This window comes from Halichoerus grypus, chromosome 4 (assembly GCF_964656455.1).
Source record: "Halichoerus grypus chromosome 4, mHalGry1.hap1.1, whole genome shotgun sequence".
In the NCBI taxonomy this organism is placed as follows: domain Eukaryota; kingdom Metazoa; phylum Chordata; class Mammalia; order Carnivora; family Phocidae; genus Halichoerus; species Halichoerus grypus.
In genome coordinates this window covers 78,563,097-78,576,100 of record NC_135715.1, presented here as the reverse complement: position 1 = coordinate 78,576,100, position 13,004 = coordinate 78,563,097, and the positions used below count along the sequence as shown (strand labels likewise).

The 13,004-nt window shown below is 37.2% G+C and overlaps 1 protein-coding gene across 5 annotated transcripts in view; it reads left to right on the top strand.

Annotated features, from left to right (window-relative positions):
* Positions 1-9,916, top strand: part of IFT88 (intraflagellar transport 88) — a 149,215-nt gene extending 139,299 nt beyond the window's left edge. For all 5 annotated transcript variants that reach the window (XM_036106633.2, XM_078070594.1, XM_078070592.1 and 2 more), the window contains 2 exons: positions 9,254-9,364; positions 9,605-9,916. In XM_036106633.2, coding sequence (XP_035962526.2) covers positions 9,254-9,364; positions 9,605-9,726 — 233 coding nt within the window. In that variant the 3' untranslated portion in view covers positions 9,727-9,916. The remainder of the gene's footprint in view (positions 1-9,253; positions 9,365-9,604) is intronic.
* The last annotated feature ends 3,088 nt before the right edge of the window (positions 9,917-13,004 follow it).

The window sequence follows — 13,004 nt, the reverse complement described above, 5'->3', positions numbered from 1 at the left end:
TCTGCTTTTAGTGTCATACCCAAGAAGTCATGCCAAATCCAATACCATGAAGGTTTTCCCCTATGTTTTCTTCTAGGAGTTTTATAGTTTCAGGTCTCACATTTGGATCTTTAATTCATTTTGAATTAATGTTTTTATATTGGGTGAGATAAGGGTCCAACTCATTATCATGTATGTGGATATCCACTTTTACCAGCACTGTTCAAGATCCTTTCTCCATTGTGTAGCTTTGGCACTCTTGTTGAAGATCAATTGACCATATACATTAGGCTTTATTTTGTGGCTGTTTATTCTGCCCCATTGGTCTGTATGTCTGTCTTTATACCAGTGCCATACTGTTTTGATCACCGTAGCTTTGCAGTATGTTTTGAAATAAGAAAATGTGAGGCCTCAACCTACAGAATGGGAGAAGATATTTGCAAATGACACTACAGATAAAGGGCTGGTATCCAAGATCTATAAAGAACTTCTCAAACTCAACACCCAAAAAACAAATAATCAAGTCAAAAAGTGGGCAGAAGATATGAAAAGACACATCTCTGAAGAAGACATACAAACGGCTAACAGACACATGAAAAAATGTTCATCATCATTAGCCATCAGGGAAATCCAAATCAAAACCACACTGAGATACCACCTTACACCAGTTAGAATGGCAAAAATGGACAGGGAAAGAAACAACAAGTGTTGGAGAGGTTGTGGAGAAAGGGGAACCCTCTTACACTGTTGGTGGGAATGCAAGTTGGTACAGCCACTTTGGAAAACAGTGTGGAGGTTCCTCAAAAATTTAAAAATAGAGCTACCCAGGACCCAGCAATTGCACTCCTGGGTATTTACCCCAAAGACACATGTAGTGAAAAGAAGGGCCATATGCACCCCAGTGTTCATAGCAGCAATGTCCGCAATAGCCAAACTGTGGAAAGAGCCTAGATGCCCTTCAGCAGATGAATGGATAAAGAAGATGTCCATATATACAATGGAATATTACTCAGCCATCAGAAAGGATGACTACCCAACTTTTAACTGGAGGAGATTATGCTAAGTGAAATAAGTCAAGCAGAGAAAGTCAGTTCTCATGTGGTTTCACTTATTTGTGGAACATAAGGAATAACATGGAGGACATTAGGAGAAGGAAGGGAAAAATGGGGGGGGTGGGGAATTGGAGGGAGAGATGAACCATGAGAGACTATGGACTCTGAGAAACAAACAGGGTTTTAGAGGGGAGGGGGGAGGGGGGATTGGTTAGCCCAGTGATGGGTATTAAGGAGGGCACGTACTGCATGGAGCACTGGGTGTTATACAAAAACAATGGATCGTGGATCACCACATCAAAAACCAATGATGTATTGTATGGTGACTAACATAACATAATAAAATATAAATAAATAAATAAATAAATAACATCAAAAAAAAAAAATATGAGGCCTCCAGCTTTATTTTTCTTTCTCAACATTGTCTAGGCTATTCAGAGTCCTTTGAAATTCCATATAAATTTTAGAATGTTTTTTCTAATTCTGAAAACATGCCATTGGAATTTTTATAAGGATTGCATTGAATCTATAGATTTCTTTGGGTAGTATGGATATTTTAATAATATTAAGCCTTCCAGCCTGTGAGCACAGGTTGTCTTTCTACCATCTGTGTCTTCTCTAATGTCTTTCAGCAGTGTCTTGTAGTTTTCAGTGTATATCTCTTTCACCTCCTTGGTTACATATATTCCTAAATATCTTATTATTTTTGATGATGTCATAAATGGAATTGCTTTCTTAATTTTGAATTTTTTTTCAGATTGTTCATTGTTAGTGTATAGAAATACAGTTGATTTTTGTGTTAATTTTGATTCTGCCATTTTTCTGAAGATGTTCTAACAGTTTTTGGGTGGAGTCTGGGGTTTTCTATGTGTAATAAGATCATGTCATTTATGAACAGACATAATTTAGCTTCTGCCCTTTGTATTTGAATGCCTTTTATTCCTTTTTCTTGATAACTGCCCTGGCTAGAAATTCCAGTACTAGGTAGAATAAAAGTGGTGAGCGTGACCATCCTTGCCTTGTTCCTGATCTTGGAGGGAAAGCTTTCAGTCTTTCACCATTTAGTATTATGTTCATTGTGGGCTTTTCATATATGGCCTTTATTATGTTGAGATCATTTCTTTCTAATTCTAATTTGGTTAGTGTTTCATCTTGAAAGAATGTTGAGTTTTGCCAAATGCTTTTTCTGCATCATTGAAATGATCATATGGTTTTTGCTCCTTCATTCTATTAATGTGATGTATTATACTGACTGGTTTTCATATGTTGAACCATCCTAGCATTCCAAGAATAAATTCCACTTGGTCCATGTGATGTATGATTCTTTTAATATGTTGTTAAGTTAAATTTGCTAGCATTTTGTTGAGGATTTTTGCATTAATAGTCATCAGGGATATTGATCTATAGTTTTTTTATAGTATCTTTGTATGATTTTGGTATCAGTGTAATGCTTTCCTCATAGAATGAGTTTGGAAGTATTCCCTCCTCTTCAGTTTTTTTGGAAGTTTGAGAAGTATTGGTGTTATTTCTTCTTTAAATATTTGGTAGAAGGACGCCTGGGTGGCTCAGTCAGTTAAGCATCTGCTTTTGGCTTAGATCATGATCCCAGGGTCCTGGGATAGAGCCCCACATCAGACTTCTAGCTCAGCGGGGAGTCTGCTTCTCCCTCTGCCTGCCGCTCCCCCCACACACACACACACGCTTGTGCCCACTCACTCCATCTCTCTCTCTCTGACAAATAAAATCTTTTTAAAAAAAAATAAATATTTAGTAGAATTCTCCAGTAAAGCCATCTGGTCCAAGGTTTTCCTTTGTTGGGAGGTATTTGATTACTGATTAAATCTCTTGTTAGTTATTGATCTGTTCACATTTTTTATTTCTTCACGATTCAGTCAGTACATTTTATGTTTCTAGAAACTTATTTCTTCTATGTTACCCAGTTTTTTCACATAAAATTGTTCATAGTAGTCTCCTACGATCCTTTTTATTTCTGTGGCATCAGTTGTAATGTCTCCTTTCATTTCTGATTTGATGATTTGTCTTCATTTCTTCACTCGTTATTTGCCTTTTTTCTTTTTCTCATTCTAGCTAAGGATTTGTCGATTTTCTTGAACTTTTCAAAAAACGAACTCCTAGTCTTGTTTATTTTTTCTATGATTTTTATCTGCTATATTGTGTTTATCTCTGTTCACATATTTACAATTTCCTTCGTTCTGATAAATCAAGTTTAGTTTGTTCTTCTCTTTTTAATTCCTTGAGGTGTTTATTTAGGTTATTAATTTGAGATATTTTTCCTTTTTTATGTATTTATAACTACACTGCTCTTAGCACTACTTTTGCCACATCCAGTAAGTTCTGGTATGTTTTGTTTTCATTTTCATTTGCTTCAAGACACTTTTAAATTTCCCTTATGATTTCTTCTTTGGCTCATTGACTGTTCAAGAGTGTGACTGATATGATTTCAATCTTCTTAAATTTGTTAAGACTTGCTTTATGGCTAACCTGTGATTTATCCTGGAGAATTAATTGTTCCATGTGCACTTGGAACGTTTATTCTGCTGTTGTTGGATGATGTGTTCTGTAAATATCTATTCAGTCTAATTGATCTAAAGTGTTGTTCAAGTCCTCTTGTTTCCTTTTGATCTTCTGGCTGGTTGAGCTATTATGGAAAGTGAGATATTGAAATCTCTTACTATTACTGTGTTACTATCTTTTCTTCTTTCAGTTCTGTCAATATTTGCTTCATATATTGGGTGGTCTGCTGTTAAGGTGCATATATAATTGTTATATCTTCCTGGTGAATTGGCCCTTTGATCATTATATAATGTCTCTCTTTGTCTCTGTGACAGTTTTTGATTTAAAGTCTGTTTTGTTTGAAATAAGTATGGGCATTCCTGTTCTCTTTCTGTTACCAATTACATGGAATATCTATTTTCATCATTTCACTTTCAGGCTATGTATGTCATTATATTTAAAGTTAGTCTCTTATAGGTAGCATATAGTGGATTTTTTTTTTTTTTAACCCATCGGCCACTCTAGGTCTTTCTGTTGGGGAGTTTAATCCATTCATATTTAAAATAATTACAGATAGGGAATTATTTACCATTGCCATTATGTTAATTTTTTGTATGCCTTTAGTAATTTTGTCCTCTTCCTCTCTTGCTGCCTTCTTTTGTGTGTCATTGTTTTTTTCATTTGTTTGTTTTTATTTTTTTGTAGCAGCATACTTTGAATCCTTTCTCATTTTCTTCTGTGCATCTTCGGTAGGTATTTTCTTTGTGGTTACCATGGGAATTACATAAAAGATCCTATAGTTAAAACAATCTATTTTAAACTAATAACAACTTAAATCACATACAAAAACTTAACTCCATTGCCCCAACTCTATGTTATCAATGTTAGAAATTACATCTTTTTATCATTTGTATTCATTAACATCATTTTATAGTTATAGTTATTTTTATGCTTTTATCGTTTATATTCTATACCTGAATTAGAAGTGATTTATGTACTACCACGACAGTATTACTGGATTCTGTGTTTATCTCTATATTTACCTTTACAGAGAGCTTTATATTTTCATATGATTTGTCTCTTACAGTCTAGTGTCCCTTTTGTTTCAACTTGAAGGATTCTGTTTAGCAATTCATGCAGGGCAGGTCTAGTGGTGATAAACTCCCCCAGCTTTTGTTTTATCCAGGAAAGTCTACTTCTCCATCCTTTTTGAAGGACAGTTTTGCCAAATATAGTATTCTTGGTTGGCATAGTTTTCTTCCAGCACTTTGAAGATATCATCCCGCTCTCTTGTAGCCTGTAATGTTTCTGCTGTGAAAGCTCATCATTGTATGCTAGCTCCCTTGTTTATGATGAATTAGCTTTTCTCTTGCTCATTTTAAGATTCTTTGTCTTTGAATTTTCAGTTTGATTATAATGTGTCTCAGTGTGCACCTTTTTAGGTCCATCCTATTTGGAGTTCCTTGAGTTCTTGAATTTGGATATTCATTTCCTTTCTCATATATGGGAAGTTTTCATCCATTATTTCTTCCAATAGTCTCTCTGCCCCATTCTTTCTCTCTTCTCTTTCTGGGATTCCCGTAATATGTATATTGATATGTTTAGTCCCCAAATCTGAATTATATCCCATAATTCTCTTAGGCTTTCTTTACTTTTTTCATTCTGTTTTCTTTTTGTTTTTCTGATATAGTAATTTCAAATGACCTATCTCTGAGTTCACAGATCCTTTATTCTGCCTGATCACGTCTGTTTTCGAACCCTTATGGTGAATTTTTCAATCCAGTTATTGTATTCTTCAGCCCCAGAATTTCTATTTGGCCCTTTTTTAGTTTCTATCTCTGTTGATAGTTTACTTTCATTCGTGCTTCATTCTCATGATTTTATTTATTGTCTATGTTCTCTTATAGCACATTGAGCTTATTTAAGACAATTATTTTGAATTTTTTGTCAGGTAATCAATAGGTCTCCATTTCCTGAGGGTCAATTTCTGAAGATTTGTTTTCTTTCTGTCACTGGGCCATGTTTTCATGTTTCTTGTGATTTCTTCATTTGAAAAAAGCCACTTTTCTCTGGTTTTGGGGGGCTGGCTTTGTACAGGGGAAACTGTCACAAGTCAGCCCCACTAGAGACTATGGGAGTTTCTCAGAGTTTTTATGATATGCACTTTCTCTTAGCTTCTATATGTAATTTCCCAATTAGAGAGGTTTCAAGATTTGTAATCTCTTGCTTCCTCTGGTGTCTGTGGTGCTTCAGGATCTCTAGCACTGCAGTAAGCTACTGAGTCCTCTTTTGCTCTCGGCAGCCCCCATGCATCCAAGATGTGCCAATTCCCCATTAGTGCTGTGAGTCAGGTGAGACCAGGCCCTTGGGAATCCCCACCACCACCACCACCAAAAGCTGGACTATTGGATGTACATCCCACTGGAATCATTCCTTGCTCAGGAAGAAGCCAGGCGCTGGATACTTCCCCTGATCACAGCAAGCTGTGCTAGCTTCTGTGTGCAGTGCGGGAAGGTACTCTGGCACTGCAGCAAACCCCCAACCAGAGTGTGTTGGTTCTTCATCAGCACTCCAAGTCAGGCAAAACAAACCAGTCTCTCAGGCAGTTCCCTGAAAAACCAAAATGTTGGATGTATGTTCCACTCTTCTTTTTCCCTTCCCAAGGGAGAATCTGCATTGGCTTTTTCTCCCAATCGTGAGTTATGCTGGCTTGTGATAGGGGCTGACACAGTTGAAATCAAATGGCTTTTCTTACCCGTTTCAGTGCAATTGTTCTTGGATTTGAGTTTATCTGGGGTACTGCAACTTCCTAATTGGTTTCTGGAGTTCTCATAAAGGTTTTTTGGACTGTATATTGTCAAATTGGTATCTTTGTGAGGAAAAACGTTCTAGGGCTTTCTATTCTGCTATCTTGGTGACCACAAAATTAAGTGTTGATATATACTACCACATTAATCTCAAAGTTTGTTCATTTCACTTACCTGCTATTTTTAAAATCTTGGACATTTTATTTTATTTTACTTTTTAAGATTTTTTTATTTATTGAGAGTGCAAGAGAGCGAGAAAGAGAGTGAGCGAGAGAGTGAGCGAGGTGAGGAGCAGAGGGAGAAGCAGTCTCTCTGCTGAGCAGGGAGCCTGACATGGAGCTCGGTCCCAGGACTCCAGGATCACAACCTGAGCCGAAGGCAGCCGCTCAACCAACTGAGCCACCCAGTCGCCCCAGATCTTGGCCATTTTAATAGGCAGTGTTGAATCTTACATTTTGAATTACGTGAAGGTTTAAATTATGTAATACTTGATACCTACAAAAGAATCAATGTAGCACTCTTAAGTTACAAAGCATATAAAATTAATGAAGCCATCAAACATTAGAACCAGAACATTACTGCTATGCCTACCTATGTGCTTTTTTCCACTCCATCTCCTGCCTTTCCCACAGGTAACCACTGTGAGATTTTTTTTTTATGTTTTATATACAGGTTTACATTTTTTTAGTTTCTCGCCTTTTCACATACAATTTTATCATGTATGCAAACACTGTTTTTAATTTTGCTTGTTTTTAAGCTTTCTAAAAATGGTATCACTCAGTATGTAGTGTTCTGACTTGATTTTTTTCACTTTAAATATACAAAGTTTAAATATTTTTATATATTTATTGACCAGTTGTACTGTTTACTTTGGGAATTGTCTATATACATTGTCCATTTCATAGGGGTATTCTTTATTTTCTGGTGTACGTAAGTTTCAAGAATCCGTATTACTCTAAATTCTATGATTCTAAGATATTTCTCTTATAAAAGTGTCATTTGTAAGTTTTAGTGTTAATTGATTGATAATTCAGATAAATTGATCTCCAGATTCTTGTTTTTGGAAGCTACTTGATATTTTAACTTTTCTCTAGGAAATAGTAATTGTGTTTTTTTTGCTATAATGAAATGAATATAATAACTTGTTTCATTATTTAGGCATAAAACTCACCCAGACTTACAAATGCTTATTGATCCATTTACACCTGCCCATGTATGGCAGTGTTATTCCATGAAAGTTGATTGAAAATGATGAAATGAAGATACTCACAATATACCCTCACTGGTGTTTATAATAAAAAATGTTTGAAAACTATATTCATGGATTTTCAATTGGACATTTGAAGTTCTTTTTTTTTTTTTCTTTAAAGATTTTATTTATTCATTTGAGACACAGAGATAGAGAGAGAGCATGAGCAGGGAGAGAGGCAGAGGGAGAGGGAGAAGCAGGCTTCTCGCTGAGCCAGGAGCCCGATGTGGGGCTCGATCCCAGGACCCTGGGATCATGACCTGAGCTGAAGGCAGATGTTTAACCATCTGAACCACCCAGGCACCCCATTTGAAGTTTTTCTAAGGAGGTCAGTTTTTATTTTTTAAAGTTTGCTTTTTCCACAGGAGTGGAATCCTTCAGTATGTTAGGATTTCAGAAGGGCTATGGTTGCCTGAGAGAGATGTCAGAGTTTTGTTTTATTCATATAGGTAACCTATATCTATATGAAAAGTGAAAAAAGAAATACTGCCTAGAGCAATGGTCTTCAAACTTTTTGACCTGAGCTCACTCAAGCCCTTTGGAAGATACGCATTTACACTTAGAGACGGAAAAGATGGGCCTAATTGTAACAAAAAATTAGAGAGGAGCAAAACAATAAAAAACATACCATTCAGTGCCTAAAACTAAGGATATTATTGGGAGGAAATGGTAATGTTTTTTATAAAAACTTAGAGAGAACTTATAATTTTTGCTCAGTTGGCTACCATTAAAATTTGGGGATTTTAAAGACCATCTTGTTTTGTTTATTCCCAGAGACATTATCAATAAACTAAAATATAAAATATACTCAGAAAAGAAATGATTGGTATATGTTGATAGACAATTTTCATTAAAAGTGAAGCTCCCATAATAGGAAAAAATGACATTGTGGGAATTTTAAGGGAAAGAAATAAAAAATGTGCGGCTAGAAGAGTGTTTCTTTAAAAAAAATATAATGGAAATTTAACGTTGAGAAGTACTACTAATGTTTCCTATTAATGTGAGTGTTCAACCCTGTCTGAAAATCTTCCATGATATGGATTGCAGTGTTTCCAAGGCAGCCAGCCCATATTGGGATGCTATAATCCTCTTAAAGTTTTTCCTCATACTGAGCCAAAATATATTCTATAGAGGGCAAATCTAATCCTCTCCTACATGAACATTTTCTGAATGTTTAAAGAAAGTAATTATATGATCTAGGTCCTCTCCTACCTCTTCTGCTGTTTCTCATTTGATGTGATTTTAGGGCTTCTCACCAGCCTTGATAATGAAGTTGATGATACGGCTCATGCTGATCTTATGACTTCCTATTTGTTCTTTCTCCAGCTGCTCTTTGTTCTTTGCTAGGTTATACTCATCAACATGGTCTCTAACTTCTCACCAGTGAATCTATAAAATTGAAACCTGTAACTAAGCATACATGTGAAAGACTACATATAAAGACTACTTTTAGGTGATGTTTTATCTATGTTATAGATTCTCAACAAGAGGTTTCTTTTAAGTTTCAGGAAACAAGAATTATATCCCTCAGAAGTTGGCTTCCAAATGAAATAACCTGTTTCTTGGCAAATAAGTATACTTTAAGATTCATAATGTAGTGTTATGTTTTTTCAACATATTAAACAAATGCATTTTTATCTTTGTGTTTTCAGATAGTGGCCAGAACTGTAGTGCCAGTAGTAAAGGTGAACGACTAAGTGCCAAACTCAGAGCTTTGCCTGGGACAAACGAACCTTATGAAAGTAGCAGTAACAAAGAAATAGGCAAGTGCTGGTGTTCCCCACCCAGTTTCTACAGGCATAACAGGTCTGGAGCAGATTTGGTGAGATGGCAAAAATATATAATTGGGCATTAAGGATTTTTTATATATAGACAAAATTTTAAATGACTTGGGAGAACATTTCTGTTCACTCAGTTGTTCAGTTTAGCTTATGAGACAAATTGGTTTCACATTTGTTGTTTTTCTTTATTATTCTAATATAACAATCTATTTTGAAACCTAGATGCCTCCTATGTGGATCCACTTGGCCCTCAAATAGAAAGACCAAAAACTGCAGCCAAAAAAAGAATCGACGAGGATGATTTTGCTGATGAAGAATTAGGAGATGATTTGCTTCCCGAATAATATACACTTTAAAATTTTACTTATTAAAGGAAAGAAATTGCCTTACAAGATAATACTTATGTGAGACTTTGGATTAAACACCCCAATTTTAATTTTGTACACTGTCAAAACCTTAAATAAGTGTATTCTGTTCTATAAGATGGGTCCAAGTTTTGTTTTGTTTATATGGAATAAAGATATGTGAAACTAATACTTTAGTACTTCCTTACTCTTGAAAACATTGACCACAGTAAGAAATACATTTTGTAGCACCACCTAGTACCTACACATACGTGTAAGTATGTGGGTGTGCTCACGAAAATTTACCCTACTACTGTAGTGCATGCTGATATTTTCTGTGATTTCATTAAAACAAAGTTTAGCAATGAAAATACTACATTGATTTCATGGTTCACAGCTTGTAAAATGTGCTAAGACATATCATTGATGGATCTGTAGTTAAGCTTAATTACTTAGAGTTTAGAAACTGTTAAAGTCTTTAGAAGATTTGCCTCACAGGGATTTAATACTATTAAAACAATTATGTTTTGGATACTATAGTAAGAGAAACACCAAAACATAACCCTTTTGCTCTTTTCTGTATTTCCTTTCTACCTTCAGTCCAGTGGCATGTACCAATAGCATTGAGCAATGACAGCTCTAAGAATGCTTTTCCCATTCATGACTTGGGGTATGTGATGGAGGCCAGGACTGCCCGCATTTTGCTTTAGCAATGTGTTTGGCTGATCAGTAATGTCCAGAGGAATTGCAATGGTGGGGCAATCAGAAGAGGCTTATCTTTAACACTTCACTAGAGAGGGTGGATCCATCCATCTTATTTAACATTGTCTCCACAATGTGCACACTACTGTTAGGTGCAGGAAGAGGAAAACCAAAATTAGATCACCATTTCTGCTCCCAAGATGGTTATGATCTAATGGAGTCATTCAACAAGGGCACTAAATATCTACTATGTGCTAGATTCTCTGGATATGGCAGTGAACAAGACAGAACAAGACCCTGCCCTCGAAGAGCTTAAATCCTGGTGGGGAAGGCAGACAATAAATATGTATTTTTTTAAAGGACTTTAGATGTTGCTAAGTGCAGTTAATTAAATGGAGTAATGTAATAGGGAGTGATGGTGAAGGGAGGGGCTCATTTAGATGGAAGAGTCAGGGAAGACCTCTCTAGGAGGTGGCATTTGTATTAACACCAGAACGATGAAATGAAGAACACTGAAATTGGAATGATTTGTGTATGGCCCACCAGGGTGGGTGGTATACAAGATATGCAGGGAAGTGAAAGGAGGTAAGGTCCAAGATGTAGGCAGGGGCCAGATCACATAGATCCTATAAATAGAGTTTGAGTCTTATTCTAACAATAGAGAAGCCCTTAGAAAGTTTTGTGCAAGGAAGGAGAGTGATGTGATTTGATTTAACTTTAGAAACTGGCAATCACACCGGTTGCCGGGAAGATGAATTGACAGGTGGGCAGGTTGGAGGTGAAGGAAAGGGTTGGAACTACTAGTAGCCTGGGCAAGAAATGAAGATGACTGAGACCAGGTGTTTATTTTTTATTTTTATTTTTTTTTAAAGATTTTGTTTATTTGCCAGAGAGAGAGAGCACAAGCAGGGGGAACGGCAGGCAGAGGGAGAAGCAGGCTCTCTGCTGAACAAGGAGCCCAACTCGGGACTTGATCCCAAGACCCTAGGATCATGACCTGAGCCGAAGCCAGATGATTGACTGAGCCACCCAGGCATCCCTTATTTATTTTTTTTAGTTTTTATTTATTTGAGAGGGTGAGAGCATGAGCAGGAGGAGGGGCAGAGGGAGAAGCAGACTCCCCGCTGAGCAGGAAGCCCCATGTGGGGCTTGATCCTGGGACTGTGGGATCATGACCTGAGCCGAAGGCAGACCCTTAACCAATGGAGCCACCAAGGCGCCCCTGAGACCAGGTTTTTAGCAATAGACATGAGAATTGGTCGATTCAGCATCCATTTTGGAGGCAGACATCAGAAATATTTACTAATGGATTGGATATGGGGATATGGGAAAGAGGAAAGGATGAGGAAATGTGACTGAGGAATGGAGAGGCGTGGATGTGGGGGGGGGGGTGTCAGCCATGATTTAACCATCCTAAATTTGAGATGTCTCTTCAGCATCCAACTGGAGATATAAACAATGCAGTTAGATTTACAAACTTGGAAATTGGAAGAGGTAAGGGCTGGAGATGCAAGGTGTAGAGACAGTATTCAATACCACTGCAATTGAATGAGGCCACTTAGGGAAAGTGAGGATAGAGAAGTCTAAGCAACCAGCCCTGGAGGTCATGAAAGAGGAGGTCAGAAAAAAAAAAAAAGACTGAAAGGAGCAGTAAGTGATGTAGGATGTTTCACATTTGAGGGGAGTGGGACTTCCAGTTCTAAGGAGGATGCAATAGGTCATATTAGGCCAATGCTCGTACTGTAACTAGTTAACTAGGGGGGAAAAACAACAAATCATTGCAAAAATCATGTTTAAAGTCACTGGACAGCTGTGGGAGCAATAAGATTAAAATTCCAGACTGGAGGGCGTCTGGGTGGCTCAGTTGTTAAGCGTCTGCCTTCAGCTCAGGTCGTGATCCCGGGGTCCTGGGATCGAGCCCCACATCTGGCTCCCAGCTCAGCGGGAAGCCTGCTTCTCCCTCTCCCACTCCCCCTGCTTGTGTTCCCTCTCTCTCTGTCAAAGAAATAAATAAAATCTTTAAAAAAAAAATTCCAGGCTGGAAAGAGTTCATTCTAGATGAGTTGATGATCTGGCTTTCTTCATCGCTAGAGACATTTGTCAGTTTTGAGCATGGGCTGAAAATTGGGATTGGCCAGAAAAAGGGGGTCTTCTAGGGAAAAGAGAAACTAGCAGAACTTTTGGTTGTTATGTGGTTGTGGTTGGCACAACACATTAAAAACTTCAAGAAGTCTCAAATTTCTGACCAGTTTTCCACCATGGGCATTTGCTGAGCTTTATGATGGTACTGGAGGCTGGGAAAGTGGGCTATAGGCTTTTAAAGTTTTAAAAGCCTAAGAAGGAGATTTAAAGTTAAATCTCCCACAATCTTAGGGTCCTTAGGGGACAAAGTCCTGCTATAGGGAAGGGCTTTCTACAAATACACAATTTGTCTACCCTCAGGACATTTGCTATTTTGTGAGCTGTGTGGAGTAGGAGGCCAATGATCTAAATTCAAAACCTCCAGAGGCTGACTTGACTCTCTTGCAGTCTTTCACAGCTGAGGAGATAGTTCTGCCAGGCTCTTGATCAAAAGC